The sequence below is a fragment of the Hippoglossus stenolepis genome, chromosome 10 (assembly GCF_022539355.2).
Source record: "Hippoglossus stenolepis isolate QCI-W04-F060 chromosome 10, HSTE1.2, whole genome shotgun sequence".
Lineage (NCBI taxonomy): Eukaryota > Metazoa > Chordata > Actinopteri > Pleuronectiformes > Pleuronectidae > Hippoglossus > Hippoglossus stenolepis.
This window is the reverse complement of record NC_061492.1, coordinates 22,520,430-22,533,053: the sequence shown is the minus strand read 5'-3', so window position 1 is coordinate 22,533,053 and position 12,624 is coordinate 22,520,430. Positions and strand designations below refer to the sequence as shown.

The 12,624-nt window shown below is 38.7% G+C and overlaps 1 protein-coding gene across 1 annotated transcript in view; it reads left to right on the top strand.

Annotated features, from left to right (window-relative positions):
• Positions 1-1,086: 1,086 nt before the first annotated feature.
• The window catches only part of syt14a (synaptotagmin XIVa), a gene marked incomplete at its 5' end in the record, with an annotated part of 30,486 nt that continues 18,948 nt past the window's right edge, over positions 1,087-12,624 (top strand). The window contains 3 exons of the mRNA XM_035167077.2: positions 1,087-1,141; positions 8,224-8,376; positions 11,638-11,865. Of these exons, the coding sequence (XP_035022968.2) occupies positions 1,087-1,141; positions 8,224-8,376; positions 11,638-11,865 (436 nt within the window). The remainder of the gene's footprint in view (positions 1,142-8,223; positions 8,377-11,637; positions 11,866-12,624) is intronic.

Below are 12,624 nucleotides of genomic sequence, written 5' to 3'. Positions count from 1 at the left end.
TTTTGTTGTTGTAATAAATTATATGGAATAGCTGAACATGTGTATTATTTCAAGGACCCTTTTTTAAATCACAAAGACATGTCATGTATGAATTGGTTTATTTTAACAAAGTTTTGTGTGTGGGGATGAATGAGCATCACAGATGGAGGGGTTCAGGATTTCATTTGATGGATGGAAAATCCAGTCGAGTGGTCGAGTGAATGAAAGCTGGTCGTTTATGAATCCAGGGATTTCCCTTCTTGCCAAGAAACACATGATCAGACGATCAATACCACTCCAATGCAGTTAGAGCCTGTTAAATAATTTACTACAACTGCTTAATATCAAGTGACAACCAGCGGCTGGTTATCTTGGCTTGGCACTGGAAGGGAGAAGAATGTGGTCTGTAAGGAAAACTCAGAAGGAATTAAAAAGTAGAATCATATAAAAATATTAAATTGAAGTTGAGTTGAAGAGAGAGTTTCGAAGTGAAAGATGTGAGAACTGAGAAGATAGAAAGAGGTTATGAAAACCTCAGTGACTCTATTAAAGACAGCTCCCAAAAAGTGAAGCTAAAATATTTCATTTGCCCCTTGGTGGAATATCCTGACATGGTTTCTGTCAGTATTAGTAAGGTCTTATCACACTGAAATGGAGATTCATCTTTATATATTTACTTCACCTAAACAAGCTGAATCAGGCAGTAGAAGGTAACCTTAACTGATGTATGTACATGTTGTACAAGTATGTATGTACACGTTTTTAGCATATATCACCAACTTCTTATCACAGTATTTAGTTTGTTTTTCCAGCACAGTTAGAGCAGATAAACAGCTTTTACTCTGTGTTCATCGGAGCCTTGCTGGAGCTTAAGAGAAGAACATTTCGCTGCCCTGTAAGGCAGTTATCATGAGACAGTCAAAGACAGTTCAACGCTGAACACCCACATCACACTGTCATCACTGAGTCTCTGTCAGTGTCCTCTGTCTGTCGTCCTCCGCTGGAAAAGTCTGTCGAAATGTACAAACATGTTTAAATGTGTTTCCATGTGTTTGTGTTGTGTGTCCTTCCCTCCATCACAGCGCGGCTCATTGACACTGCATTGTCTTTCCAGGTGGCGAGCGTAACTGTGGAGTGCATGAGCTGGTCTGCGTCAGAAAAGGTAGGGCGGATCAGAGCTCTGCGAGGTTGAACTTTGACCCCCCTCCCCATCAGCACGTGTCACTGTTGTACTGTCAACGTTAAAACTGGTCCTTGTTCTGCTGTGTTTGTTTCAGTCTCCTGTTGTGCTGTGAGCTCATCGCTCTTTGTTTCCTGTTTCAACTGTCGGTGACATTGAAAATGTGTGAATGAAATTCAGAGACACAAGTCAAAACAAGTATACGACACTTATTACAATGAAATACTTTTCTGTTTAATGATCTTGTCTTCACTGTGCCCAATATTGAGGGTATTTAAATTCCTTAAAGTAAATTATTTGTGCTTGATTAAGTTTAAAAGATGAGTTGAAATAAATACATTTATAGCATATTACTATAAATTCAAGGTATTTATTTACTAACCTTTACTGCCCTACAGCCAGATAAGCCAGTTATACTTTTTAAATATTTTGTACATATGGGGAATAATACTTAAAGGATAACTTCTGGCAGTTCATATCATTAATAAAGTACAAAAAAAACTATTGGATGTAAACATGCTACTTAAGTCCTGCATTTCATTTCCTACTCGTGTAAATGTCTGTCTCTTCAGCTCAAGAAAAGAAAACACAACAAGAAACCCACAATTAAGTTTGTTCCTGAGAGAAAGTGCATGTGTGTAGATTAGAGCAACAAATCATAAAACATTCTGATAATGATGTATCGGCTGATAAATATTTTTTAAAAGAAGATTTAAAAAAAGATTTGTGGGTTATCAAATTCTTTTGACATAGATATGATACAGAAACTTAACATTTAACAATATATATATATACAAACTTTACTATGAAAAAGATTTAACAACAAAAAATGTATAGAATTTGAGAATTTAGAATTTACTGGAAGAGTAGATTAAGAACAGAGTTTTTTACACTGTCCAATATTTTTTTTTTTGTCTTTTAAAACCTCACATATACAGGAGGTGTGGAAGTTACCAGATTTCACCTTTCATCGCAGGCTTTGTCTAATGATTAGTTCTCCGGCAAAAATAATGTATGCAGTTTTAGAAAGAGAAAGCGTTCGTATTCACATACATATTAGAATTATAGTTTTTATACAACTCAATATCAACAGTTTCCCATGTTTTACAAGTTTGCTTTCACCACATTACCACAATTGTTGAATTAATTGGGTGCTCAGTGATTTAAAAATATTTAAAATCCTACTTTATTGCCAAGTTATGTTTAAACACATAGTTTTTGTTGTTGTTTTTTCATTATATTCACCTTATAGACACAAAATAATGAAATATTAATATACATGCTGTAATCTAAAGAACATTAGAGGGGTAACTACAACAATAGTACATTGCACAGTCATCTTTAGTATTTAATGGATAAACCACACTTGAATGTATGTTTGTTGAATTATAAAGTCATTATAATAATAATTCACCTTCTCTTTATGTCACAGGCGTGAGTAAACATGATGTGGTTTCTAAGTGAATGCAGATAGATGATGGTGCTGCTACTGAATTGTTCAGACTCAGTATGAGGTGTGTCTCTTTGTCAGGGCACTCCGATGAAAATGAATGTTTTTCAAACTAAAAATGCTAAAGTGGATTCAGAGGTTTTTTATCCCAGTGGATCATTCAGCTGAATGGTCTGGCTCCATGTGCGCGAGCGTGTGTGTGTGTGTGTGTGTGTGTGTGTAGGTGTGTGTGTGTGTGTGTGTGTGTGTGTGTGTGCGCACAGTAGGTACTCTGCTGCAGAGCCCTGTCTGAACATGTGTAGGAGTGTGTGTGTGGGTGCTGATGACAGTGCTTATGTGCTGCCTGTGGAGTGTGTGGGCGTCTTCATGCTTCTGAAATGAGTTTGTGCTTTTTGACATTCAAGATGGCAACAGTTTCCGTGTGGACAAAACGAAACAGAGACAACGAGACATGCAACAGTGAATGAAATGAACGAGCATGAATATTTGTCAGCAGTGAAAACACCAAAGTACATTTGTATATTTCTTACTTACACATAGCCTACTTCACAGTTTTAGTTTTAATCCAGTGTTGGCTTATCATCATCATGTATTGATTCTTGCCTGAGCCTCCCCATGTTCACAGCTGTGCACATCACTCACTTACACAACCAATCGTTAAGCAGAACAGCACAAGAGAAAGCAAACAAGCAAAAGTTACGATTTACTTTTCCAATTACAACAATGTCAGGTCAGCTTCTCTCCTGTTTCCTTTGGCCTCTTTCAGCTTTCACCAACAAGTGAAAAGTGCCCAATATTCACTCTTGTTCTGTTTCTAACTTCAGTTTCTTTGGTAGCTCTGCTGTGATGTCCACACTGACAATGGCGAACTAGTTGTCTCTTATAGCTAGGTTATAGGTACAAAAATAACCTAGTGTTGCAATAAGTAAAGCTACCGGTTAATAACTCCTCTTTCTCTCAAACAGTGTTTGATATAAATCAGTCTCAATATCTGAGCTCCACTGCGACTTGACTTTTTCTTATCTTTTATCTATCTGTCTTCAATACTTTTAGGTTCTCGTCTTTATCTATATATTCTTGCAAAATCTTTTAGCTGTTCCCCTTATTGACAGAATTATATGTCTGTGCTCTTATTTGCATTGTGTATACCTGATTAATTCAGTGTTTTTGGTCTAACAGGCCTAACACAGCAGGAAAAATACCTAAAACACCTCACAACCCCCACAGAACAGTTGCATCATAAACCATATCAGGTTCTCAGCAGCAACACAGACGGTGTGTGAAGGCTACACACACAAGTTTTTCAGTTTTTCACATATTGAAATTCGTTTTACATCAATCCCTCGTTCGTTTCCCTCAATTTCCTGTTACATCTTTATTATCATATTGATTTTATTATTGATTTGAGTAGGATCCCTATTAGCTGATTTTCCTGGGGTCTGAAGTTCTACTGGAACGACATGACACCACCACGTGGCTAATTTACGCATTTTGAGGCGTGATACCTAAAAAAAACGAAACCATCTTTCATAATTATTAATATGACTTAGACTTATTTAGTTTGGTCCATGTCTTATCTGCTAACACAGAGGAGGCGGGGTTTATGACCTATACTGCAGCCAGCCACCATGTGGTGATCGAGATGCTTTGGCTTCACTTTTGGGAGCTGCCATGTCTTCCAACTGTACTATCTGTGATGCTTATATATAAATACATAAATCTACACATATATATGCTATTCATAAACTATAGTAAGTATTTATCATATTTTTAAAAAGTGAAGTAGACAAAGCTTGGGTGTTTTTATGCAGCATTCAATTCCTAATATTTCATATTTGTACATACTGTATGAGGTACATCTTATTAATCTGTGCTTCTTGTGTAACAAACAACGTTTTACTGTTTAGTCTTGCTGTGAGTCATCAGTCAACCCCCCCCCCCCACACACACACACACACACACATTATCTAAGACCTATTCTCTGTGTTTTAATGGAGCACAGTTGATTTGGTGAAGTATGTCGAACAGGAAAATGAGAAATAATGACAGCCGCCCCAACACCGTGTTACAGCACCACAATTTCCCGTAGCAACATGATTACATGCAGGGTCCGGTGATGAAGCAGAGGAGTGAAGACTGAATACAGTCTGTTTATAGAATAAATCAAACACATATATTCATACACTGCGCTGTGACATCAGGAAGTCCAATGTAAAGAGAGAGTCTCTGTGGGTGTCTGTGATTCAGTCTCTTCTCCCTGTCTGAGCCTGTTGAGGAGCAGGATCCCGCTCCATCTGTGCTGTGAATAATTCAGTCCACAGTGAGAAGCTGGTACAGTGTGAGCAGACAGGCATTCCCATGGTATAACGCCTCCTGTGACCAAACACAGTCAGCTACCAAACAATAGTCCCAGCTCATTGCAGGCAAATCCAGGCGAGAGAACAAACAATTACTCAACGTGCTTTTTCATGTATTTAGTTTTCTTCGCAGAGCAAGAAGTAACAATATATTATGTCACATTCGTCCCTTGTTCTTTAGGTGTGAAACAGTGAGTCTGTGATTACGTAACAGTCTTATCGTCAAAGCAAACTGGACTTGCTCTGGTTTTTACACACTTACATTTTCCAGACCTACAGCAGATCAAAATGTTTGTTTCTTGTGCACAAACACCTGAAGTTAATAGGTCAAATAAATACATAGATACAGAGTGAAACAAATGCAGTATAGCATAGCAGTGAAGTGAAAACAGTCAGATAAATGGCAGAGTCCAGGTAATTGTTTCAGGCATTATACTGGAATTAAATACATGATCATGCTAATTTAGCGCATTATCTTCCTTTTATAACTGGGGCTGTCATAATTATGCCTCCGCTCCGGGGACCAGAGGCATGTTAACAGTTTGTCCGTTCGTCTCACTTTTGTGAACATGATAACTCAAGAAATAATTTCTTTAGGTTTGACACAAAGTGCCACTTGGTCTCACTAATTTACTGATTAGAATGTTGTGGTTGAAGGTAAAACGTCAAGGTCACGTGACCTCATATGCTCATAAGCTGCACTGGTTGGTGGAGACATAGAACTGCAGGATGGTTTTAGTTCATCTGCATTATGTTGCACCGAGGTTAGATCACCATGATGAGCTCAGCAGGGTTATGAGAAGTGAACAATGTTTTCTTTTGAAATGCTCTAAAAATCTCCTGTGCCCTTTCCCCACATACTTATTTTGTACCATTATTCACTGTCTAGATATGTGACCCCTCAGCGGCCTCACTGATACTGTTTGGTGAATGTGTCTCAGACTGATGTAAATTATTCCTTTGATCACAGTGAACACATTTTTTCATATTAACAAGTAGTTATGACAGCTGTGGAGACGTTATGTTTTCAAGTTGTCTATCTGTCCTATTCTTGTGAGGTCATTTCAATCTTGTCACGAATGATAAACTGATTTGATTTTTGTGGTCAAAGATCAAGGTCAAGTGTAAGTGAGATGCTAATGCACTAATTCATTATAACATGAAATATCTAACAGGATACAAATTTGCACTGGTGACGTTGTAGGATTGAGAATTTTAGCAGGATAATGTAAAACCTACTCTATGGATTTCCATTAAACTTGGAGGTAGGATGGGACATGGGCCATAAAAGAACCCGTTCAAATTTGGGACGGATCCAGACAAATGTGTGGATCACTTTTCTTTACGTCGCGAGATCAGTGTGAGGATTAATCCTGAGATCTTGTTGAAAGCAATCTGGTTTATTCAGAGGAGTGATTTTAATGAGTGTGTGAAAATTTGGTGCAGTTTGATTAAATTGGAGGAGACTGTTGGACGACGGCAGAGGTGTGCACTCGTCTGACTGGCCTTATGAAATGGTATGAGTACAACTTTCGAGGGTCTGGCACGAAACATCGCAAACAAATCAAGTAAATCAAGACAGTGTGTGGGAGTTTTGTTCCATAACGTTTGGTCCACTTGTTTTTCTCCTACGCAACCGTCACATGCAAAGGATTGTTTGGAAGTTTCTAGCAGTGAGAATCTGAGTCGGCAGCAGTTTGACTGTATTGTACATCCTTTTCAGAGCTCAGTCTTTTCCTTCTCACTGCACATAACAGTCCAAATTCTGTGGATAGTGGTAAGAAAACCGAGTGGTGCACACACCTTTGTGTTTTCTCTATTAATCCATTTTTAAAACCTCTTGTCCATCATGCAAACAGTATTTGTCTATTTCGGGTTTACAGGTGCAGTAAGTTAGTTAAATTACAAAGGATGTCTTCTCTAGTAAGCTAATCATTTCTCAAATGTCCCTACTTGTTTAGCAATAAACTTCTCTGGCACCATATGACACATATGCTGTCATTACATGGTGGCTGTTAGCAATGATGCTACGCTCCTTTCACACATATTAGCCTCATGTGTATTGTCTCATGAGGCTAATATAATGTTGCATCTGTCATCCTCGGCCAGTTCTCATTATGTTGTGCAAAAGAAGCAGAAATTTCCCTGAAAGTGACATTTTAGTAACGTAGTGTTTTCGCTTGTTAATTTGTAACTCGTACTCAGGAGACACACTGTTAGCGGGGCACGGTGGAATGAGTTCTTTAATTTTGTGCCTCTGATTAAAACATAATTGCTTTCGTTTCCGTGAAAAATGTCAACACGCTGAACACACTGCAGGAGGTCACCCCCGAAGACTGATTGCTGCTGAATGTTTGTTGAAAGGAAATGCTTTAGTTTTCAGTTTGAAAGGGTTAGACGGAACATTTGGCAGCAGTTGAGGACAAATGTGTGTTTTTAGCACATTTATTCACTTTGATAAGACGAGATTGATCCACTGCCAGAGGAAAGAACAACTGGAAAACACAGCATCTCAGATGAGATGTCTCCCCTGTGGCTGCGCCTGATGACGACGTAGCGCCTCCATGAGGGCGTTGGAAGGTCATACGTGAGGTGGAAGGCATCTGTCACAACCTCACTCCGATGGTTGTCATCAGCAGAGGTCACCCTGCTTTAACTAACCCTGTTGGTATCTAATGTCGTCGAATTCCAAATCAACCCGTGTCTGCTGATGTGCAGCAGCCAGTGTTGCCTTTAATGAGATTTGACTCGCCTGTGTATCTGGAGTCTGGAGTGACGCTGCCCCTGAACTTGTTGCTATGGCAACCAACAGGTTGTGTCTCTGCAGTGTTACAACCTCGGTCTCTCTCTCCTCTCTCTTCCTCATGCACTTGTTTTCCATGTCTTCCAGACTTTAGAAAGTAGGCCATTCTTTTTTTTGGTGTTGCATTAATTATATAATTAAAAAAAAACTTCATACTTCCCTTGATCAAAGTCCAAGCAATTAGCTGTTAATATTAATAATCACTGATTCACAAACTGAAAGGTTCTACTATCTTCTACTGGCATGACACTTTTTTTTTTAATGCAACAATTATCTACATTTTATCAAAAGATTAAATAAGTTTATTTTCCAAAATGTTGACCTACATGTAGAAACATCCTTAGTGTGACAATAGTAACACCGTCATCATCTCATCCATGATCTAAGTTCTTTACTGACATATTTTATGCCAAAGATGATTTGTGTTTTGATGTGAATTTTTGTTGTTTTTCAGTCTCTCCAGAGGTGCTTGGGTTTCTGACAGCTATTGGACTCTTCATCATCCTCATGACCTTCCTCTTCTGGTACCTCAACAACAAGTTGGAACTAGAGAATCCAGGGAGCCTGCAGTGCCTTGATGAGTTCAGGAAAACCACAGAGCTGCAAGGTAAAGCTGCTCATACACACATCATGTATGGTTCTGTGTCCTGTCCCTATGCTCAGATTTCTCTTATGGAAAGTTCTGCTCAGATATTCCACCACATTTATAATGGAACCATGTGTTTTGCTCTTTTGAGATAAACCCAATGCTCTGTGCAAAATAGTACTTTAATATTCAGGTTTAGGCTGTTTTCTATGAGAGCCACAGTGTCCAGTATACAACACACAGTTAATCTGCTGCAACACTGGATACTTCAGCCTACGCTGTTTGGAGAGATAATTTATTCATATAGCACTTTTCATAGCATAAAAGCCAGTACAGAGTGTTTTACAGTTACCTAGGCATGACAATTAAAAAGCATGAGTCAATTTCTGAGCATCCTCTAAAGAAAGGTATAGTCTGACTCTGACAATGTTTCTTAAATGTTAAAATATTATTTTTGTACCCGGCACTGATGTGGCTTCCAGGTTTTCCTTCAAATTTGGCCTGTTGAGCATTAGCAGCTTCTGAATTCTTTCACAAAACCTAAAGACGCATAAACACATACATTTAATTCCGAAAGGGAAAAGAGATATAATTTGCAAATATTTCAGCGTGGACCTGGCAGATACCTATGTTCCTTTTTCACATAACTTGTGTGGAGTAGACAGAATTTTTATAATTTAATTAAAAGCAAATACAAAAAACACAAACCGGTTCCAGCAAGTTCTACATCAGCTGGACTCATGTTACTTGTGAAAATTATAGACCCATGTCACTGACGGCAGCATGAGGCCAGAGGCCATTCTCCTCTGGCCCTGGCCTTTCTCAACCTGTGAGGGGGTGATTGTCACTGACAGATGTTGGGATGTTTACCTGTCATCTGCCCCAGAGGCCTCAGAAGTTTAAAAGGTTGGTGGCCCCAGGGAGCCCGGGCCCCACAGGGAGCCGGCTCTACCCTGAGTACAACTGGTAAACCTTGTGTTAAAACAAAGGGAGGCAGTGTGAAGTGGTGAGCTGATTCTTCTCGGTGTCTATTAATTAATCTTTTTCTGGAGTTATTTTTTTTTAATAAAAACGTTCAAATATTTTGAAGTTTTTTCATTCTTAGCTTTATGCTTATTAGCACACTTTACAAGTACAGTTAGGTACTGTCTGTTCAATCTGTAAGGGAGTCTTAGTAAGGCAATACTGATCCCTGCTGGAAGAAACAGGGAGTTACAACTACAGCTTCCGTGGTTGATCCTCAAGAATAAACTGACTGAACGGCTCCTATTTTTTTTTTTATCTTTGTGATTTTACTCGATTTCCTTTTTTAAATTTCAGTTTCTGTAATGCAGTCTTAATTAAGACCATCTTTTTATGTAAATTCATTGCCTCAAAATAGCCATGGCCACAAAGATATCTTTTTTTGTTAATACTCTTGTCAGTATATTAGATTTCTCTTTAAAATGTTTATTTCTTGCATATCAAGGCATTATGTTGCATAATGATGTCTCTGATCGTGGACACAGCATCATGGCAACATTCATGTTGAAACCCTCAGGACAGGTACATTGTGTCTGGCTGCTGTAAAATGTGTAAAATGCTTCACCTGAACTTAACTAACCTGATCCAGCTACGTCTGCCCTGTGAATCGGAGTTAGTCTTTATTTGAATGCCCTCATACTTTTTGTTTTTGTTTCATGACTATTTGAGCTGAGTGAGTTGAGTTGAGTTGTGAGCAGGTACACATTTATTATAATATCATCCAATACAGTGTTTTCTATCTGCTGGCTTTTAATTACTCAGTGCTGGAAAATAGTATGCCCTCCTTGACATATCACTAGTATGGCATGGTTTGGTTTGGTTTGCAAAAAAAATGTAGATGAGATGTCTGTAGGAGATGACAGAGAAGTTCTTAAATTCCATTTTATTTTCTTAAAACAGTTTAAATATTAAAATTGTAAAAGGTAAAGCTCTCAGGGATGGAGATGAAATGGTCTGAAAATGTTGTATCCCGATTATAGTGAAGAAAATTATCATGGATATCAGTATTATCGTGGTATTGTTAAAATGTGCTGTAAATATTGAAAAATTACATACATGACTCATATTTGTTATGCCTCCTTGAATTCTTGATAAGTGTTCAAAACATCAGATACATTTGAGAATATGTTACATCGCTGTGTGACATTACCCAGATCCATAAATTAATATAAATCACTGAAATGTTCATTTAAACAGTGTCATGCAGGAGAAATTAAATTAAAATCCAGAAAGAAGCTTGGATGCGTGTGCAGAGCAGCAAGTCTGATTTTTATACCTCCACGCATGGTTTCCCTCATGCCTTGAATGATTTTTTTCCGAATTTGTTACCAAAGTTCAGTTTGAGTCAAAGACGAAGGGATTAGAGTTTGGGTGGTTGATGGTCCAAGGTCAAGGTCATTGTGACCACATGAAACATGTCTTTGGCTTAATGAACATGATATCTCAAGTCTGTCTTCAGGGAATTTCTTCAAATTTTGACCAGTTGTCACTTGCAGTTAAAGGTTCTGTGAGTAAGATTTAGCTGAAAGGGATCTATTTGAATATAAAATAATCCTATTGATGTTTTCACTAGTTGGTTTCATCTAAATTGTAGGAATTGTTGTTTTCTTTAACTTAGAATGATCCCTTTATATTTAAATACTTTATATTTACATCGGGAGTGGTTCCTCTCTACGGAGGCAGCCATGTTTTTTACAGTAGCCCAGACTGGACAAACTAAACAACTTTTTAAGTTTTTATGACAACTGAAGGCTACCACAGGCTCTCTTTCATGTTGGAAAGGAGGGGGTAGGATGAGGGGTATTCAGCTGCAAAATGCAACTTCACCACTAGATGTCACTAAATTCTCCACACTGAACCTTTAAAGATAAATTGATTAGATTTCATGGGTCAAAGGTCGAAGACTAAAGTAAAGGTGGCCTCATACGAGTCTGGAAAAAGAATGCATTTAGACGAAAACAACCCTGTTTGGTGGAGACATACAACCCCCGGGCAGCATTTCTAGTTTCCAAATAGATTTCGAAGTTTTGTCCACCACCGTGTTGATTATCTTGTTACAACTGATTCAATATCCTCAAAATGTGCATTTATAGATCTCTGTGTAACACCCCAAGATTGTGATTCTATCAATGCACAGTTTGTGTCAGTCAAAGCTTCCGGTCTACTTGATTTTAATCAACAACTAACTCTCCGCTTGAAAGAAATTTTAATCAAAGCGTGTCCCACAGTAACCAGGCTGTCGTTCTGTATCCCAAACAGACAAGGCCTACCGTGATGCCAACCTGCAGGGCTCATCATCAGACAGCGAGGATGAGCTGATGGGTCAGTATCAGGAAGCGGTCAGCCGCTCCCAGGGCCTCCGGGGAGGAGCCAAGGCAGCCGCTAATGTTAAGCATGGAGGAGGCTTCAGCTGGGAGAGCCGGCATAAGTACAGCCCCCTGAGTGCCGATTATGACGGCTACAGCAGCGAAGCTTCGGCCGACGACGGTAGGTCCTATATCTATGAAATTAAACTCATATGCCTTCCTTACAGTATTCATACTGTAAATGTTTTTAGGTTATTGCTCCTTTCTGTCACATTGAATGTTTTGTTTATTTTTCCAAGAACATCCACAAAAGACGCCTCAGCTGTACATTGAAAAAGCAGTGAGATTAGTGCAGATATTTCCCTCTTATCACTGCAGTAAGCTTGAGTCAGACTCTACTGCGCCTCCACTACCAACAAACCCAAGCACCGCACACACAACACACACACCGACACACACTGTCAGTTAATCCAGAGAGGTGATCAAAGCGAAGCTCCTGTTCAGCACACTCTCCGTGGGAGGGTTGTGAAACAGTCAACTGTCTGCATAATCTGCACAGCCGCAGCCTCACACTTTTCTTTTTTCTTTTTTTTATCTCTCTTTCTCATCTCTCTCTCCCATCTGCCAGACTTGTCATCTCAAGGCATTTACCGTGGTGGTTGGAAATCTTTTTTTCATTTTCATCATAGACTGAATAACACTGGCGCTGACCTATTTGGATTAGTCAGTTTGTTCTCTTATTCATCTGCTCGAATACTTGACTGCAAAAGTGGCTTTTTTATTCATTTGACTTCATAAAAAGTACTATACACCCTCCACCTAAACCTCAAATGTGAATCAATCATTGAAGGCCTGTTATTAATTTGACATGACATGATATATTAGCTTATTTGTTATATTGGACCCATTCTGGCAGTATAGGTCTAAACTCAGTGAGAGA